The 27,982-nt window shown below is 51.5% G+C and overlaps 2 protein-coding genes across 45 annotated transcripts in view; one reads left to right on the top strand and one right to left on the bottom strand.

Annotated features, from left to right (window-relative positions):
- Positions 1 to 527: 527 nt before the first annotated feature.
- Positions 528 to 24,314, bottom strand: ARMC6 (armadillo repeat containing 6). 5 transcript variants are annotated; one of them, XM_055372231.2, is made up of 9 exons: positions 23,925 to 24,312; positions 23,619 to 23,726; positions 15,841 to 16,007; positions 14,639 to 14,721; positions 6,505 to 7,078; positions 4,381 to 4,550; positions 3,306 to 3,437; positions 2,775 to 2,912; positions 528 to 1,289 (listed from the first exon to the last, which is right to left on the bottom strand). In XM_055372231.2, exons 2-9 carry the CDS (start codon positions 23,645 to 23,647, stop codon positions 1,077 to 1,079), a joined length of 1,506 nt encoding a protein of 501 aa, XP_055228206.1. In that variant the 5' UTR covers positions 23,648 to 23,726; positions 23,925 to 24,312; the 3' UTR covers positions 528 to 1,076. The 5 variants fall into 5 exon arrangements, with proteins under 5 accessions (XP_055228206.1, XP_055228204.1, XP_055228209.1 ...); XM_055372229.2 differs by lacking the exon at positions 23,925 to 24,312 and adding an exon at positions 19,123 to 19,220 and having other exon boundaries at positions 23,619 to 23,697; XM_055372234.2 differs by lacking the exon at positions 23,619 to 23,726 and having other exon boundaries at positions 23,925 to 24,314.
- The window catches only part of SUGP2 (SURP and G-patch domain containing 2), a 42,906-nt gene continuing 38,896 nt past the window's right edge, over positions 23,973 to 27,982 (top strand). For 20 of the 40 annotated variants that reach the window (XM_063701130.1, XM_063701131.1, XM_055372219.2 and 17 more), the window contains exons 1-2: positions 24,297 to 24,366; positions 26,787 to 26,918. In XM_063701130.1, coding sequence (XP_063557200.1) covers positions 24,336 to 24,366; positions 26,787 to 26,918 — 163 coding nt within the window. In that variant the 5' untranslated portion in view covers positions 24,297 to 24,335. Of the gene's footprint in view, positions 24,094 to 24,255; positions 24,419 to 24,605; positions 24,808 to 26,786; positions 26,919 to 27,982 lie in introns of those variants that run through there. The other 20 variants (XM_055372223.2, XM_063701144.1, XM_055372224.2 and 17 more) reach the window with 6 other exon arrangements.

Here is a 27,982-nt window from a genome sequence, read left to right as displayed (position 1 = left end):
AGTGACCCGCCCACCTCAGCCTCCCAAAGTGCTGGGATTACAGGCATGAGCCACCGTGCCCAGCCGATGTCTATCTTATAGATGGGGAAATCGAGGCTCAGAGACAAGAGGTTGGGTACCTAGGACACCCAGCCTAAGACAACTGGACACCCTCCATGTGCTCAGCCTGGTCCAACACCTCTCAGAGGGCGATCTATCACTGCCCCACTCCTCACTTTAGGAGGAGCATATTGAGGCTCGGAGAGGTTCTTTCACTTGCTCAAGGCCACAGAGCTGAGTAGGGGATGAACATGGAGCCCTCCGGCCCTGCAGGTGGTACACGTCAGAAACAGTGATCCTGACCATGGCCTCAGCGCCTGCCTGTCTGAGGGTGACAGCGGATCCTAGATCCCTGGCTGTTCCCAAAACCCCTTTGCTATCCTCAGTGACTCCATGGCCCCCCCACCAAAATGTCTGTCTCTTCCCCACACTCTGAGGCCACTGACTGCGGCCCCCCATGCTCAGCCAAGCTATGGAAGAGACGCCTCCGCTGTTCACCCAATGATCTTTTATTATCAGGTACCCTGGCTGGCCCAGGACCCAGAGACAGACAAGCTGGGGCCAAGCAGGGCGGGGCATCTGAGACCCATTTTACAGGTAAGAAAGACAAGAAGCAGAGGCCTGCATGAAACTGCAGTAAGCAGCAGGCGCCAGGGGGCCCAACCCCACTGGAATTGCCTGCCCTGCCCTGAGCCTGGCCCACAGTGGCTGCCACATTTCAGACAGGGCAGTGAGTGATGGGACGTGCCCTTTGCCCCTTCTGGTAGGGCGTGGGGCTAGGGGGAAGGAGCAGGACAGTAACATCCGTGCTGCTGGCTGGGACCCAGAAGTGGCTGGGACGTGGGGGCTGCTTTCTTCTGTGTAGAGGCCTCCCTACAAGGCTCCCCCCTCCCCCGACCCTTTACCTAGGGCCTGCCAGAAAACACTTCTCATTGTGAAGGGGACAGAACTAATGGGGGACAGTGGAGGACATGGATCTACCCCCATTCCTGAGTCACACGACTCACCCAGAGTCACGGCCCAGACTGGGCCTGGGGTCATGGCGCCAGGTTGCCCCTCTGGCCTGTCCACAGCTCTCGGAGCTCGACATGACAACCCAGGTCCCGCAGGGCGGCCTTGGCCACGTCCTCACAGTCACGGTGGGCAGATCGGGCCTGCATGATGAGTGCCTCAGCCCCCAGGTCCAGGATGGGCTTCGAGAAGGCCTGGCCGTGGGCCACCAGGTTTCGGATCAGCATGCAAGCCTGTTTCTGTAGGAGAGAGCAGCTGTGAGCTGCCAGATGGGGCTTTGGGGTGGGGTCCACTCTGACCTCAGGGTCTTCATCATAACAAGATGGAGGTGATCATAACCACAGCTGACATCCAGCAGCTGCCTATACTGTATCAAGCTAGACCCATCTCTCTACTTTACCCTCTTGGCAGCCCCACAAGGCGTGGCTAACTCCCAGGCAAGGAAACAGGCTCAGGGAAGCTCCAGGATCTATCCTATGGCTTTGGAACTCTCAGCCTCAGAGTTGGTGAGCCTGAGGTCCCCCGAGGCTGGCACAGAGCCAAGGAAGGGGCCCTAGGAAAGGGGGCAGTGAGGCCATGGGAAGACAGTGGTTGTGCACAGGCACCTGTCAATTATATCCCTACCCATTCAGTGGACATTTGTGCCCTGTGCACCTGCTGTGGGTGGGCGCGGGGCACTGCCTGGAAGCTTCCCAGGGTGGCTCCCACCACCAGCAGGAGAGCAGGTGGGAAGCGCATGCAGAGTGGGGAACTGCTGGCCAGGGTGGCCAGAAGTGGACAAGGGGTCAGACCAGGTAAGGGACAGTGTCCCAGAGTAAGAGCCAGCGAGAGCAAAGGCCCCCTGTGGGTCCCAGCCTGGTGTGTCCAAGAATCCTATGCTGGGAGTGAGGAGGCGAGGAGGGCCCCGGGGGCTGCAGGGAGGAGTCTGGGTTCAGCCAGGGAGGTGTGGACAGGGTGTCCCACACCCACAACTCAGACCAGCAGCCCAAGGAGGGGGCAGGAACCTTTCTGGAACCCCAGGCAGATCCCCATCCACGCTTCCCCAACTTCTTTCTCCCCAGATCTCTCTATAGGGACTTTTAAAAAAGGAGATTAAGGGTGCGGTGGCTCACACCTGTAATCCAGCACTTTGGGAGGTGGAGGTGGGTGGATCACCTGAAGTCAGGAGTTCGAGACCAGCCTGGCTAACATGGCAAAACCTTGTCTCTACTAAAAATAGAAAAATTAGCTGGGCGTGGTGGCCCATGCCTGTGATCCCAGCTACTCGGGAGACTGAGACAGGAGAATCGCTTGAACCCAGGAGGCAGAGGTTGCAGTGAGCTGAGATGGCGCCACTGCACTCCAGCCTGGGCGACAGAGTGAGACTGTCTCAAAAAAAAAAAAAAAAAACCCACAGAAGGAGATTACGTGTTATAGCTTTCTTTGCGGGGTTTCACCAGAAAGCCCCTCCAAACTACCCCCTCCCCAAAAAAGGAGAGTAAATGCAGAAAAAACAAAGGCAGAAAAGGAGGCAAATGCAGGCAGAATTCAGCACATTTTGCAAGATGAGAAAGAAGTTGGCCCTATGGGGCTCGGCTGTGGGAGGGACAGGGACAGGGACAGGGATAGGGACTGAGCCTTTGCCCCATCACCCACCCGCACACCGCACCTGCTCCCATGCCCTCTCTGCACCTACCTGCACATCCCACCCCAGCCTGCCTGCCCCCATCCCCTGCCCTGCCCACCTGCACGCCGGCCTTCTGCGGGTGTGCCTTCATGGCCTGCAGTGCTGCCACAGCCCCGCCACCCTCCACGATGATGCGGCTGTTGTCGGGCTTACGCAGGGCCAGGAAGCACAGGGCCGCGCAGCTCTGCTCACACACCTGCAGGGGCCAGTCACAGAAAGGCTGAGATGCAGCGGATAGACCCCCCACAACATCCTGCCGTGGCCACCAACCCCTGGTGAACACCTGCGGCCTCCCCTCTGTGGGTCTCTGGCAACTCCTGTGTAATAATGGCAGGGTGACAAAAATATCAGCTCAGCTCTTAGGGGTGACAAGGGCAATAGGCCTGGTCAGATCTTTGCAGGGTGCTGGTGGTAACTCCAGGACACCCAAAGTCATGCATACGCAGGTCAGCATTTGAGAGCCAATGCCCACGACCCTCACCAGCCCTGCCCTGGCCCTGCAGGGGAATAGAGCTTCAAGCAGATACAGAAACTGAACTGGGACTCCAGCCACCACCCTGCTACTGTGTGTGCCCCCCGAGGAGGATACCTGGGGGCTGGTCAGATGCTGGGTCATAGCAGCCACGATGGACTCCGTCCCGCCAGCACGGACAATAGCATCTTTCACGTCGTCGTTGCCTGCGATGGCTCGCAGGGTGCTCAGCACTTGCTTCACGAGCTCCTGCACAAAGGAAAGGCCCGCTCACCTCCAGCCAGGCCGCTGGTTGTGGGAGAGGGCTCTGAGGGAGAATGTGGGGCTGTTTTGCTGTTTGACCAACAGGTATGGTGTGACTGCAGGGTGTGACTAACGAGAAGGGGTGGCAGATGCCTGTGGCTCAGGCTGCCTGTGTCCAAACGGTACCATCCAGGTGACTTGATCCCCTACCCCGACAGGGGCAGCGGGGGCATGTGACTCAGGCCGGCCTTCAGAGCACAGGGTCCCCCTGTCCACGGCCACAGACCCAGGGTAGGCGCTAACTGCCCTGCACTGAGGACAGTGGATGAGGTGCTACTGGGACCACTGATCCCCCAATGGAGAATCTGAGGACCCTGCCCCCAACTGCCCAGGAGTACAGGGCAAAATGTATCCCTTCATTTGCTGAAGTTGGTTCCCATTCAGCTCCTGGCCACTTGCACAGAAAGAGGCTGGCTGACGTCACCAGCTGGGCTTGGGGGCGCAGGACCGTGGCACCCCTGGGGGCTTTCCTGCAGCTGCAGCTGGATAGGGAGGCACCTGTTGATTCGCTCCCTGCTGTGGATGGGCACATGGAGAAGGGCTCAATAATCGGCTGCTAAACGGAGTAATGAGTAGGGACACTGCTCTATTCTGTAGCTAGGGAAACTGAGGCAGAGGTGCGGGAACTAACCCAAGTATCCCAGCCTTGGCCGACACACCCCAACCCTGTGCTTCCTACCATCCTTTTCCTGGTGCAAAAGGACAATAAGGGAGAGCCAGTGGGTTTGTTTCCCCCCCGACCTTTGGTTCCTGCCCTTGGGTCCGTGAAAAGAAAAACTGCACTTTGGTTCTGACATTGGCAGGCAGGGCTGGCTTGTTCTGACTATAGCTCGTCCGGTTGACTGGGACCCAGAAGGACAGCACACAATGGGCCAGGGGGACTTCATACCTGAACGCCGCTCTGGTCCCTCATCTGGTGGTCATTGCAGTCGGCTAGCAGGGACACCAGAATGCTCAGGCCCCCGAGGTCGACGACCTCCTGGCAGAACTCGTTGCGGATGGCCAGGCGGGACAGGGTTCCACAGAGCTCGCTCAGGATGCCAGGGTTATCCAGGAACGCTGCAGGGAGAAAGGGAGATGGTGGTGGGGGCGGGAAGAACCAGCCGCAGGGCCCTCCGTTTTGGTGCAGATCCTGCTCCACTGGAAGAGTCCAGCCCTTCTGCCTATTGGAGTGGCCACAGGCACCAGGAAGGCCCCAGGGAACACCAGGGGCTACCTGGGCCTGCAGTGCCCCCTGCTGGCTGCTGGGAAGACTTAAGAATGTGCCCCCCAACCCGCTTCCTTCCATCATGCCCCAAATAAATTCCATACCAACTCATGGTCTCACCTAAAAAAAGAAAACTATAATAGTGCAAAAAAAAAAAAAAGACATCTGAAGACTATTTTTATGATCATGGGGTAGGAATGGCTTCTCTAAGTGCAACAGGAAACTCCAGAACCATAGAGGGACACATACGGACTGGGCTGACGTGGCCAAAACTGAACACAGGAGCCGCAGATGGAGCCCAGAGGCGCTGCACCAGGAAGCAGGTGCCGGCACTCACGCCAAGAGGGCGAAGATCCTGCACCTACACAGGGCTGCGACGATCAGTTCCTGTGACCACCTGTAGCCCTCTGCAGTTCCACCCAATGCCAATCTAGGTGTTGCCGTGGAGGTATTCTGTCCACATGGTTACCATCCACAATCAGCTATCTATTATTATTATTATTATTAATTTTTTTGAGACAGAGTCTCGCTTTGTCACCAAGGCTGGAGTGCAGTGGCGTGATCTTGGCTCACCACAATTTCTGCTTCCTAGGCTCAAGACATCCTTGTGCCTCAGCCTCTCAAGTAACTGGGATTACAGGTGCCCACCACCATGCCCAGCAATTTTTGTATTTTTAGTAGAAACAGGGTTTCATCATGTTGCCCAGGCTGGTCTTGAACTCCTGGGCCCAAACAATCCTTCTACCTCAGCCTCCCAAAGTGCTGACATTACAGGCATGAGCCACCATGCCCAGCCCAGTTGCCTTTAAGTAGAGGAGATGACCTTGAACAATGTGAATGGGACTCATTCCATCAGCTGAAGTCCTTAGAAGGAAACTGAGGTGTTTCCCTGAAAAGGGGACTGCCTGGGGGTTTCCAGCCTGCCCTATGGAGTACAGACTTGCCATAATTGCATGACCCCATTCCTTACCAAAAAGTCTCTTTATATATACATATCCTGTCTCTGGCAGAAACCTAACTGATTGGAGCTCCTATAAATAAAACAGGAAAGATGTGAGCTACCTCCTGGAAAAGCTGCCTGACTTTGCAGAAGGTCGGGACTCATTTTCAGCCTTGCTGGAGGTGTGGAAGGGAGACTGAGGTGGGCCCATCTCCTCAGCAGACAGAGCCAGAACCCCCACACAGGCCTGGCCGCAGAACCAGAGTGACGGGGCAGGCGAGAAAGGGGAACTCATCCTTCTGACACCTTCTGTGTGTCAATCAGGACTCTTCTGGTGGGTTCAGTGGATGGGATGGGGGTAGGGGTTAAGACAGAAGCTTTAGGGTCTGACGGTCAGCACTGTGACCTCCCAGGGCCGGCTCACCATGGTCCCCCTGGAGCCAGACACATGAATATGCCTAAGGATTTGTGGCTGAATATGATCAAGCGTGTACACATCCACCTGAGACTGCCATGGTGCATGCCAGCCAGCCTCCCCCAGTCCTCTTATTTCCCTCTGGGGAGGTCCCCCTTCCCCACTCTCAGCCCCTGGAGTTGGACACAGCAAGCCCCTTCCCCAGACAGCTCCAGAGATGGGATTGTGGCCTGCTCCTGGCCCCTGAGTGCTGGCCTGGAATTCTCCTGGAGCCACTAGAAAACATGGGGAGACTCTTCACGAGGGCTGCCATGCAGGCAGGTCTAAGCCGAGGGGCAAGTGGAGCCTTGAGCCTGCCGTGCCTAAAGCAGTCCTGAGCCCTGACCCTCACTCTGGTCACATCTGACCCGCCCACTTTGTTCGCTGGCTCGTGTCGGCCCCCAGCTCTTACCTTTGGTGGCTTCGATGAGCACCTTCAAGCCTTTGTTCTCCTGCACAATCATCTTGGCATGGTTGTGGGCGTGGCCAAAGGGCACACGGATGTCGTCATCGAAGGTCATGACACGCAGGGCCCAGCAGGCTTCCCTGACCACGTCAGCGTGGTGGCCATGATGGGTGATGGCACCAGTCAGCAGAGGCAGCACGCCAGCTTTCACCAGGTCTTGCCGATTCTGTTCATGTTTCAGGCAAGCGTGACGCACACAGCGGATCCCAGAGCAGGTCAGGTCGGCCTCATCAGCATTCTGGGTCAGCGTGGCCACTAGGAGCTGTAGGCCATGCGTGTCCAGGAGGTCTGGCTGGCCATCAGTCAGCACCGACAGGGCATTGAGGGACTGGAGCAGAAGGCCCTGGTCACCTGCAGTGGCCAGCTTCCAGGCAGTGAAGATGATGGGGTAGGCCCCCTTCTGGGCCGCGAGGAAGCGGCAGGCCTTGTCCTGTTTGCACTGGTCGCAGAAGCGGGTGAGGTATGCTGACACCTCCTGGGGGCGAGAGCTGGCCACAGACTCCTGGAGGTCACTGAGCGTCTGGGAGACATGGGAGAAACCTCAGCATCAGCTCAGGCAAGAGGAACCCATGGCCACAGCGACAGTGTCTGGACCCCTGCAAGGTTCCCTCCCCTGGGATCTGGGCCTGCAGTGGAAGTGATGTGGGGCAAGTTACAGCTCTGGCAACTTCCAGACCTGTGATTCTAGGAGCTTTGAGCTTCAGAGGCCATAGCGTGGAAGACTGACTCACACACACACACACACACACACACACAGAGAGAGAGAGAGAGAGAGAGATCCAGACAACTCAGTGTCCCTGCCGAGGGGCTGCACACATAAATGCAGACATATTAAACATTCCAGCCCTACCTGCCATCAAGAGGCCCCAAGTGATACCAGCAGAAGAACCGTCCAGCTGAGCCCAACCAGGCAGAATCACAAGAAACAATAAGATGCCTGTTGTTTGGGTTGTTTGTCACACAGCTGTAACAAACTGGCACACCTGTCAATGGTCAGCTCTCCAAGGAAGGAGAAAGCCACATTCACCAGACATACCCATCCTGATGTCTCCTTTCATCTCTCTCATTCACTCCACAAACATTTATTGAGCACCTACCAAATGTGGTTACACTGTACAGAGAGCAGATTTATCCAAATTCAACTCTAAGCCACTGGGGAGAAAATACTTTAAACAACTCAGATAAGTTTAGCTGCCATTCAACTACATGACCTCGGGACATGTCTTAGCATGAGCCAAAGATGAATCTGTGAGCCTGAAGTGTAGGAGATTATTTGCCCTCAGACTGAATCAGGGTGGTTCTACAGAAACCACCAGCCCAAAGGGCTTTGATTTGGCATTGACTGACACGAAAAACAAAGAAGCCTATGGGATAGTCCTCACTGAGCTCAGATTTGTGGACCTGAGTATATGTTACAACGCAACAGGATATTTAAAAAGATAAGTTTTTGCTAAAATAAGATTAGAACTGAAAAACAAAAAACAACAAAAATTAAGTTAACACCAGTGTGCATGACTAGAATAGACATTACTACAAAGAATACATACAAATGGCCACTAATACATGAAAAGATGCTCAATATCACTAATCATTAGGAAAAATGCAATTCAAACCTACAGAGAAGCCAGGCATGGTGGCTCATGCCTGTAATCCCAGCATTTTGGGAGGCCAAGGCAGGAGGATCACTTGATCCCAGGAGTTCAAGACTCGCCTGGGCAACATACGGAGCATTCATCTCAAAAAAGAAAATCAAACAATTACTGTATGACCCATCAGTTCCACTTCTGGGGATACACTCAAGAGAACTGAAAGCACAGTCTCAAAGAGATACCTGTACACCCATGTTCATAGCAGCATGATTCATCAGAGCCAAGAGGTTGGAGGTTGCAGGGAGCTGAGCTCGTGCCACTGCACTCCAGCCTGGGCGACAGAGAGAGACTCTGTCTCCAAAAAGAAAAACAAACAAACAAAAAAACACTACAATGACAACAAAGAAATTCAGGCACATAGTATACCATGGATATACCTTGAGGACACTACGCTAAGTGAAATAAGACAGTCACCAAAAGACAAATACTGTGATTCCATTTATTTAAAAAAAAATTTTTTTTTAGATGGAGTCTTCCTCTGTCACCCAGGCTGGAGTGGAGTGGTACCATCTCAGCTCACTGCAACCTCCACCTCCTGGGTTCAAACAATCCTCCCGCTTCAGCCTCCTGAGCAGCTGGGACTACAGGCATGTGCCACCATGCCCGGATAATTTTTGTATTTTTAGTGGAGACAGGGTTTCACCATGTTGGCCAGGCTGGTCTCTAACGCCTGACCTCAAAGTGATCTGCCCACCTCAGCCTCCCAAAATGCTGGGATTACAGGCATAAGCCAGGGTGCCCAGCCTGTGATTCCATTTATATGAGGTCCTGGAGTAGTCAAATTTACAGCAACAGAAGGTAGAATGATGGTTGCTAGGGGCTGAGGGGAAGAGGAACATGGAGTTTGTTTCAGCATCGCAAGTCATGGATAGTCATGATGGTTGCACAACATTATGAATGTACTTAATGACACTGAACTCTACATTTAAAAATGGTTACAATGGTAAATGTTTTTATGCACATTTTACATAACAAACAGCGGTGTAGCACTTCAGCAGAAACCCTGTAAGAAACTTGAAAAGCTCCTGACAGAAATGCCTTTGAGGATGCACAGTATTGGGGTTAGAACTACCAAGATTTCGCAAGGAATTACTAAGTTAGCAAGGATGTGTAAACTAAAAAAATTCTTGGCCGGGCATGGTGGCTTATGCCTGTAATCTCTTCACTTTGGGAGGCCAAGGCAGGTGTATCGCTTTGAGCTCAGGAGTTCAAGACCAGCCTGGGCAACAAGGTAAAAAACCCTGTCTCTAAAAAAAATACAAAAATTAGCCAGGTGTTGGTGGCTCACACCATGTAGTCAGCTACATGGGAGGCTGAGGCTGAAGAATTGCTTGAGCCCGGGAAGCAGAGGTTTCAGTGAGCTAAGATCACACCACTGCACTCTAGCTGGGGAGACCCTGTCTCAAAAAAAAAAAAAAAAAAAAAAAAATCTAAGTCCTCATCCATTCTAAGGACCCCTCCTCTTGGCCAAAGGTATTCCAAAGGTAACCTGAAAAACTACTTCAGGTCATGATGGGAAGTGGCGGTCAAATATGTCTCATTTTATCTTCCTGCCTTTGGAAGTCAGACATAACTGATCATCGTAAGACTTTTTTGTAGCAATAAGACACCAAGTTCCAGCCTAACTAATACAGTATGGAAAGAAATCAAAGTATTTTACCCTAAAATATATTTCTCTGACATATTTTGAAATGGCCCTGCAAAGCTATCTCTTGTGGGGAAAAGCTACATTCTACAGAGATTCCCTTTCCAGGTCTTCTCCCTGATTCAGGAGAGAATTAACTAAGAGTCTGGCACCTTTTTAAGTCTGATAAGAAATATTTACAATCTATTTTCTCTGAAGCCTGCTACCTGGAGGCTTCCTTGATAAACCCTTGATCTCCACAACCCATCTTAAGCAAAATATTCCTTTCTATTGATTCTAGGTCTTTAGATAACTCTTTCAATCAGAAAATCTTTTTTTTTTTTTTTTTTTTCTGAGTCTCATTCTGTTGCCCAGGCTGGAGTACAGTGGCATGATCTCGGCTCACTGCAACCTCCGCCTCCTGGATTCAAGTGATTCTCCTGCCTTAGCCTCCCAAGTAGCTGGGATTACAAGCACCCACCACCATGCCCAGCTAATTTTTGTTTTTTTTTTTTTTTTTGAGATGCAATTTCGCTCTTGTTACCAAGGCTGGAGTGCAATGGTGCAATCTTGGCTCACTGCAACCTCTGCCTCCCGGGTTCAAGCAATTCTCCTACCTCAGCCTCCTGAGTAGCTGGAGTTACAGTCACCTGCCACCACGCCCGGTTAATTTTTGTATTTTTAGTAGAGACGGGGTTTCATCATGTTGGCCAGGCTGGTCTCGAACACCTGACCTCAGGTGATCCACCTGCCTGGGATCCCAAAGTGCTGGGATTACAGGTGTGAGCCACCACATGTGGCCTAATTTTTGTATTTTTTTGTAGAGATAGGGTTTTGCCATGTTGGCCAGGCTGGTCCCAAACTCCTCAGCTCGATGCGATCCGACCACCTCAGCCTCCCAAAATGCTGAAATTACAGACGTGAGCCACAGCACCTGGCCAGAAAAATCTTTAAATGTGTCTATGACCTGGAAGCCCCGGCTTTCAGCTGCCCTACTTTTCCAGACCACACCAATGTACATCTCACATGTATTGATTGATATCTCGTGTCTCCCTAAAATGTATAAAACCAAGCTGTAGCCCGACCACCTTGGGCACATGTTCTCAGGAGCTCCCGAGGCTGTGTCATGGGCCTTTGGTCACTCATATTTGGTTCCGAATAAATCTCTTGAAATATTTTATAGAGTATTTTCATCGACAGATGGTTGCTAAAATGCAGGTGGCAGAGCCAGCTGTGTTCTACCTATGACAATTTTCTGTGGCGCTCACCACCTTGCTCATGGAGGGGGGCTTTACCCATCGACTCCTGGAGTCATTCACTCTCTGTGACTAATGCCTTTCATTCTACAACTTCCCACATATAAATGTGGCCTGGCTGGCTCAGTTTTTCCTTGGACAGTCTCCAGACATTATTTTCCTTCTGTTTCTACAAGCCTGTTTGCAACAAATCTTATGACACAAACAGATTAATTTCAACGGCCATCACAATGTTGAATTTTTTTCTCCCTCAACAGATAAGCATTTTTTACGCATCTAAGCCAAGATGCACAAAGGTCAATTATGCTGCAGGGCATTTGAGAAGGGGGTTGGTTCAGTTGCGAACTGACCGCTGAGATGCAAACCCCAGTGTCTGGTGGGAGGGACAAGGCAGGGACTTTCAGATTTTACTATAAATGCTTGAGTATTGCTTGAATCTTTTATGCTAAGAATGTATTTCCACTCTTCCTTAATGAAAAATAAAATTTAAAATTAGCCAGGCATGGTGGCAGGTACCTGTAATCCCAGCTACTCAGGAGGCTGAGACAGGAGCATCACTTGAACCTGGGAGGTGGAGGCTGCAGTGAGCCGAGATCCTGCCATTGCACTCTAGCATGGGTGACAGAGTGAGAGTTTGTGTCAAAAAAAAAAAAAAAAGAAATAGAAAAAGAAAAAAAAATTTAAGGCCAGGCATGTTGGCTCACACCTGTAATCCTGGCATGTTGGCAGGGCAAAGTGGGAGGGTCACTTGAGGCCAGGTGTTCAAGATCATCCTGGGCAATATAGCAAGATCCCATCTCTACAAAAGAAAAAATAGGCTGGGCATAGTGGCTCATGCCTATAATCCCAACACTTTGGGAGGCCGAGGCAGGCAGATCACTTGAGGTCAGGAGTTCAAGACCAGCCTGTCCAATGTGGTGAAATCCCATCTCTACTAAAAATACAAAAATCTGCTGGGCATGGTGGTGCACACCTGTAATCCCAGCTACTCAGGAGGCTGAGGCAGGAAAATTGCATGAACCTGGGAGAAGGAAGCTGCAGTGAGCTGAGGAAGGGCCACTACACTCCAGCCTGGCCAACAGAGTGAGACTCCATCTCAAAAAATAAATAAATAGGCTGGGCGTGGTGGCTTACACCTGTAATCCCAGCACTTTGGGAGGCCGAGGCAGGCGGATCACAAGGTCAGGAGATCGAGATCATCCTGGCTAACACAGTGAAACCCCATCTCTACTAAAAAATACAAAAAATTAGCCGGGCGTCATGGCAGGCGCCTGTACTCTCAGCTACTCCAGAGGCTGAGGCAGGAGAATGGCATGAACCTGGGAGGTGGAGCTTGCAGTGAGCCAAGATCACGCCACTGCACTCCAGCCTGGGTGACAGAGCGAGACTCCGTCTCAATAAATAAATGAATAAACAAATAAAAGAACAGTTAAGAAAAAAAAAGGAGGGAATGTTATAAATAAACATGGAGTTTCCTGTACTGCTGGTAGAACGGCCTTTCAGTGCTTTGCTTCCTGGATCCGGGTACCAGCTCTGCCTCTCACCAGCTGACCTTTCGGGGTGCAGGGGGGTGGTCACTGATCCTTGGGAAGCCTCAGATACCTCATCAGCAAGATGGGCTGAGCACAGATTAAGAGAACATATTTTAAGAATTTAGCATAATAGGCTGGGCATAGTGGCTCACGCCTGTAATCCCAGCACTTTGAGAGTCCGAGGCGGACGGATCACGAGGTCAGGAGATGGAGACCATCCTGGCTAACATGGTGAAACCTCGTCTCTACTAAAAATACAAAAAATTAGCCAGGCGTGGTGGCGGGCGCCTGTAGTCCCAGCTACTCGGGAGGCTGAGGCAGGAGAATGGCGTGAGCCTGGGAGGCAGGGCTTGCAGTGAGCCAAGATCACGCCACTGCACTCCAGCCTGGGTGACAGAGCGAGACTCTGTCTCAAAAAAAAAAAAAATTAGCTGGGCATGGTGGTGTGCACCTGTAATCCCAGCTACTTGTGAGGCTGAGGCAAGAGAATTGCTTGAACCCAGGAGGCAGAGGTTGCAGTGAGCCAAGACTGCGCCAGTGTACTCCAGCCTGGGCAACAGAGTGAGACTCTTGTCTCAAAAAAAAAAAAAAAAAAAGAATTTAGCATAATGCTGAGCACTTAAGAAGTACTTAAGCAGTAACTGCTAGACAATATAGACGATACTGTTATTGAGATCCTTCCTATATAAACTTCATCTACAAATCAGTAGGAAAAAGATGAATCACCCAATGCAAAGATAGCCAGAAGACAAACTCATTTTAAAATAAATTCATCCAGGCTGGGCACCGTGGCCCATGCCTGTAATCCCGGCACTTTGGGAGGCCAAGGCGGGCAGATAACCTGAGGTCAGGAGTTCGAGACCAGCCTGGCCAACACAGTGAAACTTCGTCTCTACTAAAAACACAAAAAAATTAGTCAGGTGTGGTGGCGTGTGCCTGTAATCCCAGTTACTCGGGAGGCTGAGGCAGGAGAATCACTTGAATCTGGAAGGTGGAAGTTGCAGTGAGCTGAGATCGCGCCAGTGCACACCAGCCTGGGCAACAGAGTGAGACTCTGTCTCAATAAATAAATAAATATATATATATATAATAAAATAAATTCATCCTTATTAGGCAAGAAAGGCAAAAAGCAAACTAACAACAACGAGGCAATTTTCACAAGACCTCCTCAAGGCAGGAGAGGGCAGGACCCCGAGGTAGGGAGAAGTAAGTGTCATGCCTTAGGCGAGCCGGGTTTACACCCAGAGCCGTCTCTTCCAACTTCCTCTCCTATCACTGCACCTCCTGCTCCCACGTCAATGACTTTTCTTCTCTTTGGATCTCAATGTCCCCATCTCTACAATGGGGAAATCCCAGCCTTGCAGGTGTTGTTTGGACAGTGACCAAGAAGACAGGAAAAAAGTACCTGCACAGAACCAGGCCCACAGTTGGTTCTCAAACACCAGAGCCTTCTGCTGTATTACAAAGTTTGATGGGCGACCTTACGGAAAGCATTGAAGTTCTTTTACCTTCCTTGTTTCGGTCTCTGGAGAAGTTAAGTGCCAGCTCCTGGCCTGTTTCCCCATCACTAAGACAGGAATGACACCACCTACTTCACTGGTGAGCTTCAGTGCTAACGGACTGGCTGGAAAGTGCTGGTAAACAGTCGGTGCTCAGTAAGCGACAGCCTTACTGTAAGCCCACTCTCTCGTCCTATGAGTCCTGACCATCTGTCTCTGGGAAGCCAGAGTGGCACCTCTATGGTGTCCCTGACTCTGGGCTCCCAGCAGCAGGGACAACCAAGCCATCTACCTGATTTCAGCATACATGCCACCACAGGAGCCTGGGATCCCCTGCATTGGAAGGCATGCCGCCCTCGGACATGGACTCAGGGAGACCTGGCTGCAAACTCGAGCTTGCCCATGCATGCTGGGGAGGGCATGACCTTCAGAGCCTGCATTCTGCCATCCAGGAAACAGGGAAGAGGTGCCCCCAGACAGAGGTGACACAGGACCTGCTGTGTGGGATGCCCACTCCTACCTGCAGGATGTCATGTGTGGGCTCCTGGGATCCGTCTGCAGAGACTTTAGGCGCCGTCTTTACAATGTTGCTCAGATCAACCCCTGTTGGGGGTGGGGGAAGCAAGCACACAGGGGTCAGAAAGAAAGTGACAGCTGTCATCCCCGTGGGCCTGCTGGAATCACACCTCAGGACCCTTCTGCTGGGACCACCCCACTCCAGAAGCCTCCCACCTCCCTATTCCCACCCATGCCACATCATCACGGGGGTGTAGAGGGTATTGGGTGTTTCTGCCACTGGGCCGTGGGCCAGCCAAAGGGAGCAGAGTGGTAGTGAGGCCGCTGTCACACAAGGCTGTCATCACAGGCCACGTCTGTGCAGTGAGGTGCCACATGCTGCCTGGTGGGCTTGGTGGGGGAGGGAGGGACCCCACGGCCTTCTCCCTTGGGGCTCCCATCCCTCCTGGCTCTGCCTGCATTCTCGCCCCTGCTGGCACCCCCACAGGGAGCCCCTACAGTGCTGGACGCTTTTGCTTGTCCCACTGGCCCCTGTCTAGTGTTCTACACCCCACTCTGTGCCTACGAGGCTGACCTCTGACCTCTCAGGCTGTACCCTGGGTTTGTTCAATGGGGAAGTGAACTTGAGATGGGGGCAGGAGGAGGGGAGTGTGGGGTGTTCATTCCCAGCCCCCTGCCTCTGCCCCAGGGCCCAGCACCCGTCATGTGGCCCCTGCCCCGGACTCCTGCTCCCTGCAGTCAGGGTCTCTGCCAGAGCTCGTTGTGCTAGGGGTGGTCTCCTAACCCCACCCCCACCATTGCAAACAGCCCCTCATAAGCACACTCCTCTGCACCCGGTCTGAACATGCCACCTGTTTCCACAGGCTGCTTCTGCCTCTGTAAGCTCGAGGTAGGGTAGAGTAGGGCAGGGAGGCAGGGGCCCTGTTTCCCAGGCCAGGGTCAGGGAAAATCTCTTCAAGGAAGTGATCAAATGAGACTCATGAGAAGGATCCAGCCCACAAATATCTGGGCGAGGTGGAAGCAGGTGAGAGGTGGGAGCAGGATAACCAGCCTGCCTCGGGCAGAACCTGGAGGGGACAGGGCCCAATGGGCACCTGGTTTCTATGCCAGGCATGTCGCACCCCCAGTGGGGCGGGGCAGCAGGGCTCTCCCATCGCTCTTGCATCTAAGAGCCACGGATGGTAGGTGACAGTCACACCACCCTACCTTGCGATTCAAACTGCTCCACGGCCTCTTTCACTGCCTCCTCTGGCCCCATCGCAAACTCCTCGATGTTCTCGCGCACAGCTGCATCAAAGGTCTCCTGGGCAATGCGCTTGGAGACCATCTTCGCCTGTGTTGATGTTGGCGTGCAGCCGATAGATGCTCCTGGGCTGAGAGGTTAGGGCAAAGAGAGAGCTACCTCAAGGGTGAGCAGGCAATGGCAGGGCCTGGCCACCTTGAAAATGCCACTTAGGAAGCATCTACCAGCGACCAGAGCCCTACAACCACCCTGGAGAAATTGTTCCCACCTGTTATCACAGGAAAGGGTGATATCCCTACTTCCCTAGAGCTTCTGCAATACACAAGAGGCCGGGTGTGATGGCTTAGCCTGTAATCCCGGCACTCTGAGAGGCTGAGGTGGGAGGATCACTTGAGCCTGGGAGGTCAAGGCTGCAGTGAGCCATGATCACGCTACTACACTCCAGCCTGGGCCACAGAGTGAGACCCTGTCTTGGGAAAAAAAAACAAAGTGTAGGAGAGAACACAGAGTTTACTACATTTTATCTAAGAAAGGTGGTTCTTTAATATAATGATACTAGTAATGTTATTCTGAAACTATTACGGATGTAGCAAATAATAATGATTATCTTATTAGGAATCAGAATAAAAGAAAAAAGATTCTGGCTGGGCGCAGTGGGTCAATGCCTATAATCCCAACACTTTGGGAAGCTGAGGCAGGAGGATTGCTTGAGCCCAGGAGTTCAAGACCAGCCTGGACAACATGGCAAAAGTCTGTCTCTACCAAAATAAAAATAAAAATTAGCTGAGTGTGGTGGCACATGCCTGTAGTCCCAACTACTCAGGAGGCTGAGGTAGCAGGATCGCTTGAGCCTGGGAGGCCAAGATTGCACCACTGCACTCCAACCTGGGCAACAGAGCAAGCCCCTGACTCAAAAAGAAAAAAAAAAGATTCTAACATCGTACTATCAACTAAAAACTCGGAACTCCCTATAATTAACAATATTGTATGGTATACTTGAAATTTGCTAAGAGGGTAGATTCTAAGTGTTCTCACCACAAAAAAGAAAAAGGTAACTGTTGATTGAGGTGAGTATTTCACAATCTGCATGCATATAAAATCGTCAAGTTGTATAATGTAAACATATGCAATATATTTGTATCATTTATGTACCATATATAGTATAAGATATACATTATATTAAATACATATTCGCTGGGTGCAGTGGCGCATGCCTGCAATCCCAACACTTTGGGAGGCCGAGGCAGGTGGATGACCTGAGGTCAGGAGTTTAAGACCAGCCTGGCCAGCATGGTGAAATCCCATCTCTGCTAAAAATACAAAAATTAACCGGGCATGGTGGCGGGCACCTGTGATCCCAGCCACTCGGGAGGCTGAGGCAGGAGAATCATTTGAACCCAGGAGGCAGAGGTTGCAGTGAGCCGAGATTGCACCACTGCACACCAGCCTGGGCAACAGAGCAAGACTCCGTCTCAAAAAAAAGTACATCCTATACCTCGATAAAGCTGAGAAAAAAAATCTCAGAATTCCTATATATGAAATGGGAATATCCATATAAACCCATCATGTGTTTTCTCTTAGGTAAACAAAGATCTAATTTTCTAGTCATAGCAACTAAAAATGCCTAGAAGAAATGACAGCACAGGAGCACTGAATACCTCTAACACCATGTATGGTTTCTACCATTTCCCACGAAAAGGAGCTGGGGCCAGGGCTAGGCGGCTCACTCCTGCAATCCCAGCACTTTGGGAGGCTGAGGCAGGAAGATGGCTTGAGGCCAGGAGTTCGACACTAGCCTGGACAACATGGGGAGGCCCTGTCTCTACATAAAATCTTTAAAAACAAGGAGCCAGGGCTTCTGGAGGAATGGCTGATTCCAAGTCCCAGCAGGTCATGGGGCAGGTAACGCTGGGGCATCTTGTGAGACCAGGAAGCAAGGAAGCTTCCAAACCCTAAGGGGTGCCTGGTAGCTACAGATGAGACAAGTGAGCATTAAAAAAAAAATCCAGTACATATCAAAATCAAAATCTGGGCCAGGTGTGGTGGCTCACGTCTGTAATCCCAGCAATCGGGGAGACCGAGGTAGGAGAACCACTTGAGCACAGGAGGCGGAGGTTGCAGTGAGCCGAGATCACGCCATTGCACTCCAGCCTGGCTGACAGAGTCAGACGATGTCGCAAAAAAAAAAAAAAAAAAAAAAAAAATCAAAATCTGTGCTTTCATAATACTAAAACAAATAAGCTCAGGCTTCTGAAAACTGGCCAAGAATCCAGCTCTTGGCAGGGAGTGGTGGCATGCTCTTGTACTCCCAGCTACTACTCAGGAGGCTGAGATGAGAGGATCACTTGAATCCAGGAGTTCAAGACCAGCCTGGCCAACGTAGCGAGACACTGTCTCTACAATAATTAGTAACAATTTTTTTAAAAAAAATCTAGCACTTAACCTGCCTCCCTTGTACAAATGGGTCCCAGGTTATAAAAAGAGGATGAGGAAAAGTTCTGCTTCCGATTCCAGCTGATCAGCCGTGACAGGAGAGAAACAGATAATGATCCCACAGGATCCAAAACCATCAGGTGTAAAACTGATGGGAGCCCGACAAGGGGTGGACAGGAACTCAGTCTACTGCTTGATCTCACATCATCAAAAGAGAAACCAGCAACACCTACCTCCTGAACAAGAACAAAATGCACCTGTGAAGTCATCATGCCAAAATCTCAAACCCGAATCTGATCATGCATTCAGGGCACTTCCTGCTATGATGAAAAGTTCTCTATCTGCACTGCCTAGTACAGAAGCCATTGGCCTCTGTGGCTATCACACAGCTGAAGTGTGGCAGTGTGGCTGAGGAACTGAGTGTGTAATTTTATTTCATTTTAATTTGTTAATGTAAATAGCCATGTGTGACGAGTGACTACGGTATTGCACAGCACAGCTCTGACACCTTAACCAACACCATGGGGATGTGATCTGCAAAATCCCTACTAGGGAAGAGAATGTCAATTAGAGGACAAACACCCAGAGTTTTCAACAAATAAATCACAAGAACAAAGAAAAGGAGACGGAGTCTACCAACAGATGAATGGATAAAATGGTCTGTGCACACAGTGGTATATTACTCAGCCAGAGAAAGGAATGAGGTGCTGAAGCATGCTACAATGGGGATAGACCTCAAAAACATGATGTCTCGTCAAAGAAGCCAGACACGAAAAGCCTCATATTGCACGATTCCAATGACATGGGGGCACCTGTAATCCCAGCTACTCGGGAGGCTGAGGCAGGAGAATGGCTTGAACCAGGGAGGTGGAGGTTGCAGTGAGACAAGATCATGCCATCGCACTCCAGCCTGGGCAACAAGAGCAAGACTTCGTCTCAAAAAATAAATAAATAAACAAACAAGTAAAACCCAGTATAGGCATACCCTGGAAACCAGGGGTAGGTATCAACACTTAGATGACCCACTAACCTTGGGCAGTACCTTCCCCTCTGACAGTTGGGAACAAGACATAGAGTTAAGTAAGATAAAACTCTTGGTAAAAACACCAAATCCCTTTGCAATTCTGTTTCAAACCTGTAGCTCAGCAGTCCCAACCTTTTTAGCCTAAGGGACCAGTTTCGTGGAAGACAATTTTTCCATGGATATGGTGGGGCTAGGGTGGGGATGGTTTCAGGATGGTTCAAGCTCATTACATTTATTGTGCACTTTATTTCTATTATTATTACATTGTAATATAATAATTATACTATTCACTATAATGTAGGATCAGTGGGAGCCCTGAGCTTGTTGTCTGGCAACTAGACAGTCCCATCTGGGGGTGATGGGAGATAGTGACAGATCATCAGGCATTAGATTTTCATAAGGAGTGCCCAACCTAAATCGCTTGCATGCGCAGTTCACAGTAGGGTTCGTGCTCCTATAATTTAATGCTGCTGATCTGACAGGAGGTGGAGCTCAGGCATAATGCAAGTGATGGGGAGTTGCTGTAAATACAGATGAAGCTTCACTTGTTCACCCTACGCTTGCCTCCTGCTGTGCAGCCCAGGTCCTAACAGGCCAGGGACCACTGGACCAGTATGGGTCTGTGACCCAGGAATTGGGGACCCCTGCTGTAGATGATCTTAACCAGAAGGTCTTGACAGGGTACGAGTGAACCTAACATTTGCCACCATCCCTTTGGAACAAAAGGAGGAACAGGCCTTAGGTCCAGAGCCTAACAGAGGTTAACAACTTTTAAAATTTTAATTGTTTCAATATATCCACCTTGCTTATTGCAGTAATATCAAGTTTCCATTCTGGAATTATCAAGTTTCCACGTCAGGCCAGGAATGGTGGCCTGCACTTTGGGAGGCCGAGGCGGAAGGATCACATGAGGCCAGGAGTTTGAGACCAGCCTGGACACGTGGTGAAACTCCATCTCTATAAAAAATACCAAAATTAGCCAGGTGTGGTAGCATGCACCTGTAGTTACAGCTATTTGGGAGGCTGAGGTGGGAGCCCAGGGAGGTCAAGGCTGCAGTGAGCTGAGATCACATCCCTGAACTCCAGCCTGGGTGACAAAGTAAGACCTTGTCTCAAAAAAAAAAAAAGGAAAAAGAAACAGGTCACTCTGGCCCACGCTTCTCTTTTCAGGCAGTGGCATGGGATATACACATTCCATCTGTGTTCCTGCAGATGCCCACCATGGACTGCACACTGCCTGACGGGAGAAGGACTGGCTCGCAGCCAGCCTGCAGAACCCAGTTCCCATGCCCTCCACTTCAATGCCCTTTTCTTTTTTTTTTGAGACAGAGTCTCGCTCTGTCACCCAGGTTGGAATGCAGTGGCACGATCTTGGCTCACCACAACCTCTGCCTCCTGGGTTCAAGCGATTCTTGTGCCTCAGCCTCCAAGTAGCTGAGACTACAGGCCCATGCCACCACGCCCAGCTAATTTTCGTATTTTTAGTAGAGACAGGGTTTCACCATGTTGGCCAGGCTAGTCTCGAACTCCTGACCTCAGGTGACCCACCTGCCTCGGCCTCCCATCATGCTGGGATTACAGGCATGAGCCACCGTGCCCAGCCAGATGCACTTTTCTTCAATTCCCTCATGTGTCAAACAGAGATAAACACGAATCTACTTCATAGGGCAGTAGTGAAAAATTCAGCCAACTCCTATACCTTCCTCAGAACAGGATATGGACAGGCTCAATAAATGTTAGCTATTTGTTCCTTTCCTTTGTTGCTTAAGAGGCAATTCAGCAAGTTTATGCAGGAGTCCCATCTCACTCTTTTGCAGATAGGCCCCTCTCCTTTCTGCCCCAGAAGAAAAGGGAGCTCTTTAAGGGCTGCTATGGATTTCCAAGGTTAAAGGTGAAGGAATAGTAATATAAAGAGTTTCTCAGTAGGGAGAAAGGAGTAGGGGACTCTACTCCCACCACCCCGGCCAGGCCAGGAAATTCCTTGTGGCCCTCAAGATCTTTACCTGAAAACAATTTTGTTGAATGTCACCCTGGCAATGTAAATTGACAGGTGATCTTCACAAGTGCAGGACAGAAAGTCATCACCTGAGACAAATGCATATCCAGTTGCTCTCTCTGCCCTAATGTTTATGTAAAAATGCAGATTTGGCCTGGCTCCATGGCGCATGCCTGTAATCCCAGCATTTTGGGAGGCTGACGCCAGTGGATCACCTGAGGTCAGGAATTCGAGACCAGCCTGACCAACATGGCGAAACCCCGTCTCTACTAAAAATACAAAAATTAACTGGGCGTGGTAGTGGGCGCCTGTAATCCTAGCTACTCAGGAGGCTGAGGCAAGAGAATTGCTTGAACCCGGGAGGTGGAGGTTGCAGTGAGCCAAGATTGCGCCATTGCACTCCAGCCTGGGCGACAGAGCGAGACTCCATCTCAAAAAATAAAACAAAAAACAAACAAACAAAACCTCAGATTCATGAGTCGGACTGAGGCATAAATGACTATTCCTCTACCTGCCCTGTACCCCATATAAATCGTGTATTCTGTGAAAGGCTGACCAAAGACTCAAAAGAACGCAATCGTTTGTCTCTACCTGTGACCATCTTACACATATTCATTTATATCTCACGTCTCCCTAAAATGTATAAAAGCAAGCTGTGCCCAAACCACCTTGGGTACATGTTGTCAGGACCTCCTGAGGCTGTGTCACAGACATGTCCTTAACCTTGGCAAAATAAGCTTTCTAAATTGATTGACACCTCTCTCAAATACTTCGGATTCTCAGTCCTCTGTGGAGCTTCTGCCAGCCCTTCCAGGTGGCTGCCTTTCCTGACCACTCAGAGAGAGCCCACACTCTTTGGCTTCCACTCCCCAACCCACAACCCCTCCCTTCCACCCACCCCTGAGCTGACTGAGTTGGGAAGGTCTGGCTCTGTGACCACCCCTGACCTGAGTCCTCCAAGGTCCCCTAGATCTGGTACAGGGCTGAGTTGGAGGAGGAAAGTACAGATTTGGAACACATAAGATGGTGCGTGGAGATGGCCAAGTAAGAATTACCTGGAGAACAGCCTAGGCTAAAAGGGGGAAGCAGCATTACCAGTCCCTATTATCCATCAGAGCATGCTGAGCGTAAAACAGAAGATGAGTAAGGCCCCTAACTGGCAGCCAGTTTCCTTCTCTCAGCCAGGAATCTGCTCATCAAGAAAACTGTGCTGTCCAGGTGCGGTGGCTCAGGCCTATAATCCCAGCGCTTTGGGAGTCTGAGGCGGGTAGATCACTTGAGGTCAGGAGTTTGAGAACAGCCTGGCCAACATAGCAAAATCCTGTCTCTACTGAAAATACAAAAAATTAGCCAGGGCCGGGCACGGTGGCTCACGCCTGTAATCCCAGCACTTTGGGAGGCCGAAGCGGGCGGATCACGAGGTCAGGAGATCGAGACCATCCTGGCTAACACGGTGAAACCCCGTCTCTATTTTTTGTAAAAAATACAAAAAAACTAGCCGGGTGTGGTGGCGGTTGCCTGTATTTCCAGCTACTCGGGAGGCTGAGGCAGGAGAATGGCCTGAACCCAGGAGGCGGAGCTTGCAGTGAGCTGAGATTGCGCCACTGCACTCCAGACTGGGCGACAGAACGAGACTCCGTCTCAAAAAAAAAAAAAAAAAAAAAGGCCAGGCAAGATAGTGCACACCGGTAATCCCAGCTACTCAGGAGGCTGAGGCAGGAGAATCGCTTGAACTCCTTTTGACTCCGTTTCAAAAAACAAAAAAAACAAAATTTAGCCAGGTGCGGTGTTGCGCACCTGTAGTCCCAGCTACTCGGGAGGCTGAGGCAGGGGAAGCCCTTGAACCCGGGAGGTGGAGGTTGCAGTGAGTCGAGATCATGCCACTGCACTCTAGCCTGGGCGACAGAGAAAGACTCCGTCTCAAAAGAAAATTAAACGTGTGCCATGACATGCTGGGGACTCTAAAAGACTCCATCCACATCTCCCTCTACCAGCCACACCCACTCTGGTTCAAACACCAGCCTCCCCTAAGGGCGGCGTCACCTGCCACTCCCAGAGCCTAGACTCCACCTCACTCACGTGCTCAAAGCCCGGTAGTGGCTTCCCAACCCTCTCAGAACAAAACCCAGCCTCCTTATCGGCACTTTCTCTATCTAAGCCTTCCAAGTTGCTCTTCCCCGCCTTTCTCATCCTTCCCAGCACTCAAGAGACAGCCTTCAAAACCACTTCTAGGTAAAGAGCAGCCCTGCTTTCCCGTCCCATCACTGTTATTATTTGCACACCATTACCTGTATCTAGAGCGACATCGTTCACTCATTTATTTGTACCCTGTAGCCTCCTTGTCCCCACTGCCTAGGACGGGGCCCGACACGCAGCAGGCACTCAGTGCACAGGTGCTGAATGAATAAATAAAATGAATGAAAATAAAGCGAATGCCAGGGAAGCCGAGGATTTTGTCCCCAGGCGGCTTCTGTAAAATTCTTTCTTTTTTTTCCCCCCCAAACCACGTACCCGAGGGTCGCGCCAGCTCGACCCTGCAGCACCCCCACTCCCCACTCCGCGCGCGACAGGCCTCGGCAGCCGCAGCATCTCACCCGGTCTTCGCGGCCACGTGGGGAAAGGTGGGGTGCGCGGTTGTCACCCAGGGAGCCGCCTCTAGCCCCTTCCGGCCGCCGTACGCGCGCAGGCGCTGTGGCGCCCCTAGTCTTGGCCTCCCAGAGCCCCGCGGACGCTCACGATAACCAAGGACGACCGCGAACCAAGGTAAAGCCAAAGAGGCCACCTCGTGCGCGACGGAGGCGTCTTTGCCGCCCCTTCCGGGACGCTCACGGTGGTCGCCGCCCCCAGCAGGGAAATGTTTTGCCTCCGGAGAGTCCGCCCAGAAGAAGCGGACAGCGCGCTTGCGCAAGAGAGCCGGGCCCCGGCGGCCCGCGCCTGCGCACCAGGACTCGGCGGCGGCTTGCGCCTGCGCGGCGCGGCGCTGCGGAGACCGTTGGTTCATTTGCATGTCCCCGCCTCGCGCGGCGGCGGCGGCGGGTGAGGAGCCTGAGGCGGCGGCGGGGGCGGCTCCGCGCGCGGTGGTCTCGGGGTGAGGCCCGGGCCCTGGCGTCGTCGGTGGGTGGCTCCCGGGGTGGGAAGCTCGGGCTCGGCCTTGGGGGCCCGCCCCGGGCTCCGTGATGGCGTCGCAGGCTCGGCCCTCTGGCTGCGGCGGCGGCCGCGTCCCCGCCGGGTTGGCCTGGGTGGCCGGCTGCGGCCTCCCGGGCCTGGCGCCCCCATTTCCTCGCCCGCAGAGGCCGGGAGACGGCGGGCCGCGTCCACAAAGGCTCATTGGTTCAGTCGTTCATTCATTCCTCCCGAACTCGGAGCGGCCCCCGCTCGGGAGGAGATAACGGCGCCCAGCGCTGCATCGGGCCCTTGCCCTCTTTAGAACCGGTTCAGCCCCCACACCAGCCCCTTTACTGGCTGCCCATTCCATAGGTGGGGAAACGGAGGCACAGAAAGCTTAGGATCGTGTGATTTGAACCTGGGTCACCTGACCCGGGAACCCTGCCCTTTGCCAGCAGAGAACAAGGGGGCGCCCCGGGAAAAGGGCTGAAGGATGGGGACTGGGGGAGGCGGGTGGGGGAGGCGGTGATCGTGATGGGAAATGGACCCTACGGGTTGTCTCTTGAAGTTGGAGGTTTTGCGAAGCGGGATATCTTGATGGTTAAGGATGCAGCCCCTGGACCCCAAAATGTTGCTTAATCTTTTTACTCATTCTTCGGGGCTTTGGATGCACGAATACCCTTTTTGCCAGGTTCAAATCTGGGCTGTCTGGTCTTGAATGGGTCGTTGAGTCTGTCTCCCTTTGCCTCCTCACCCTAATGTCATTCATAACAGGACCCGCCTCTTCAGTGGGTGGTTGGGAGATCGCGCAAGGACCCAGCGCAGAATGAACTGTCACTAGTTCATTGTCATTGGTTGGGGGTCCCGCCACTCACTCTCAAGAGGCTTCTTTTAGAAGGGAAGGAAGTTCTCAGAGCCTCTGTGCCCTGCTGAGTCTGTGAAATGGGAAAAGAGCGATCCTGGGCCAGGCGCAGTGGCTCACGGCCTGGAATCCCAGCACTTTGGGAGACCGAAGCGGGCGAATCACTTGAGGTCAGGAATTCAAGACCAGCCTGGCCAACATGGTGAAACTCCATCTCTACCTAAAATATAAAAATTAGTCGGATGCGGTGGCGGACTCCTGTAATCCCATCTACTCAGGAGGCTGAGGCAGGAGAATTGCTTGAGTCCAGGAGGCGGAGGTTGCAGTCAGCCGAGATCATGCCACTGCACTCCAGCCTGGGCAACAGGGAGAGTCTCAAAAAAAGGAAAAAAAAAAAAAAAAAAGATTGATCTCTTCTTTCCTAACCACGATTTGCCAGGGTTGTGGTCCCACCCTTCCTACTCTGTTATGCTCAGTTATGTGTGTTGGTTGACACCTTCCTCCAGCAGATAGAACTGCTTTCACAGAGCTGCTTTTAATGGATTCCAAGGAGATGGGCCCAGAGAAGGTTTGTCTTGCTCCTTTTCAGCCAGCACACACCTGTGAACTTCGTGAGGGCAGAGACCCCCTTAAAAGAGTCCAGACAAGGTGGGCAGATTGCTTGAGGTCAGGAGTTCGAGACCAGCCTGGCCAACCTAGCAAAACCCTGTCTCTACTTAAAAAAAAAAAAAAAAAAAAAAAGAGATAAATAAAAAGGGTCCAGCTTGCCTCTGAAGTACCATGTGAGGATTATGGATTACTGCCTCCTTACTTCGAGGATTAGGTGAAATAGAGCAGGTTCTGTGAGCACGCATTTATTTTTTTTCTTTGAGATAGAGTCTCGCTCTGTCCCCCAGTCTGGAGGGCAGTGGCATGATCTCGGCTCACTGCAACCTCTGTCTCCCTGGTTCAAGCAATTCCCATGCCTCAGCCTCCTGAGTATTTGGGATTACAGGCACGTGCCACCATGCCTGGTGAAATTTTTTTTTTTTTTTTTTTGAGACGGAGTCTCACTCTGTTACCCATGCTGGAGTGCAGTGGCATGATCTCGGCCCACTGCAACCTCCGCCTCCTGGGTTCAAGCAATTCTCTTGCCACAGCCTCCCAAGTAGCTGGGATTAAAGGCAGGCACCACCATGCCCGGCTAATTTTTGTATTTTTAGTAGAGACAGGGTTTTGCCATGTTGGCCAGGCTGGTCTCCAACTCCTGACTTTAAATGATCCGCTCACCTCAGCCTCCCAAAGTCCTGGGATTACAGGTGTGAGCCACCACACCCAGCCTGAATTTTTTGTATTTTAGTTTCATCATGTTGCCTAGGTTGGTCTCCAACTCCTGAGCTCAGGTGATCCGCCCACCTCGACCTCCCAAAGTGCCAGGATTACAGGTATGAGCCACCGCGCCCAGCCCCAAGTTGTTGCTCTTAGTGTATTTTTTTCTCTCTCACCATAGGGCAAAATAACATGGCAGCCAGACGAATTACACAGGAGACTTTTGATGCTGTATTACAAGAAAAAGCCAAACGATATCACATGGATGCCAGTGGTGAGGCTGTAAGCGAAACTCTTCAGTTTAAAGCTCAAGGTAAAATAAAGTGTTGTTGTTGTAGTTGTTGTTTTGGTAGGGGTGTATCTTAGGGCCAAGGCAGGAAGATTACAATACCTTGGGCAAATAATACCAGTCCTCTGATCCTTAGTTTCCTTATTTAGGAGGAGATAAAGGTTTTTATTTTGGTTTGGTTTCTTTTTTGTGATAGGGTCTTACTCTCTCCCCCAGGCTGAAGTGCAGTGGTGCAGTTTTAGCTCACTGCAACCTTGAACTCCTAGGCTCAAGCCATCCTTCCATCTCTGCCTCCCAGAGTGCTGGGATTATAGGCATGAGCCACTGCACTTGGTCAGGGGATAAGGTTTTGATCTGTCAGTCATCATTATGTAGTTATCTGGAGCTTCTCACCGGATATCCTCCCCGACCCACCTCAAGACAGTTTTGTTTGTTGTTTGTTTGTTTGTTTGTTTTGAGACGGAGTTTCACTCTTGTCTCCCAGGCTGGAGGGCAATGGAGGGATCTTGGCTCACTGCAACCTCTGCCTCTTGGCTCACTGCAATCTCCGCCTCCTGGGTTCAAGCGATTCTCCTGCCTCAGCCTCCTGAGTAGCTGGGATTACAGGCATGCACCACCACGCCCAGCTAATTTTTCTATTTGTAGTAGAGATGAGGTTTTACCATGTTGGCCAGGCTGGTCTCGAACTCCCGACCTCAGGTGATCCACTTGCCTTGGCCTCCCAAGATGCTGGGATTACAGGCATGAGCCACCGAGCCCAGCCCAGTTTTGTTTTTTGGTGTTTTTTATGTTTTTGTTTTTTTTGTTTTTTGTTTTTTTTAATAGATATGGGGTCTTGCTATGTTGTTCAGGCTGGTCTGCAACTCCTGGGCTCAAGCGATCCTCCCACCTCTGCCTTCAGCATGTTGCGATTACAGGCATGAGCCACTGCTCCCAGCCCCAAGACAGGTTCTTGGATCCATTTCCTGGCTCCATCCCCGTCACCACTGCCCAGGTTTAAGCTCTACTAGTTCTTTTTTTTTTTATTTGAGACAGAGTCTTGTGCTGTCGCCCAGGCTGGAGTGCAGTGACGTGATTTTGGCTCACTG

The sequence above is a fragment of the Gorilla gorilla genome, chromosome 20, assembly GCF_029281585.2.
Source record: "Gorilla gorilla gorilla isolate KB3781 chromosome 20, NHGRI_mGorGor1-v2.1_pri, whole genome shotgun sequence".
NCBI lineage: Eukaryota > Metazoa > Chordata > Mammalia > Primates > Hominidae > Gorilla > Gorilla gorilla.
Note: the sequence above shows the minus strand (reverse complement) of the source record. Positions and strands in the feature narration are given on the sequence as shown.

Excerpts from the sequence above, each read along its gene's own strand:
- ARMC6 (XM_055372231.2), bottom strand. The coding sequence starts at position 23,647 with ATGAGTGAACGATGTCGCTCTAGATACAG. Across the intron at positions 14,722-15,840 it reads GGAGCAGTTTGAATCGCAAG|GGGTTGATCTGAGCAACATT; the intron begins GTAGGGTGGTGT and ends CACCCCCAACAG. Across the intron at positions 3,438-4,380 it reads GGGACCAGAGCGGCGTTCAG|GAGCTCGTGAAGCAAGTGCT; the intron begins GTATGAAGTCCC and ends TCCTTTGTGCAG.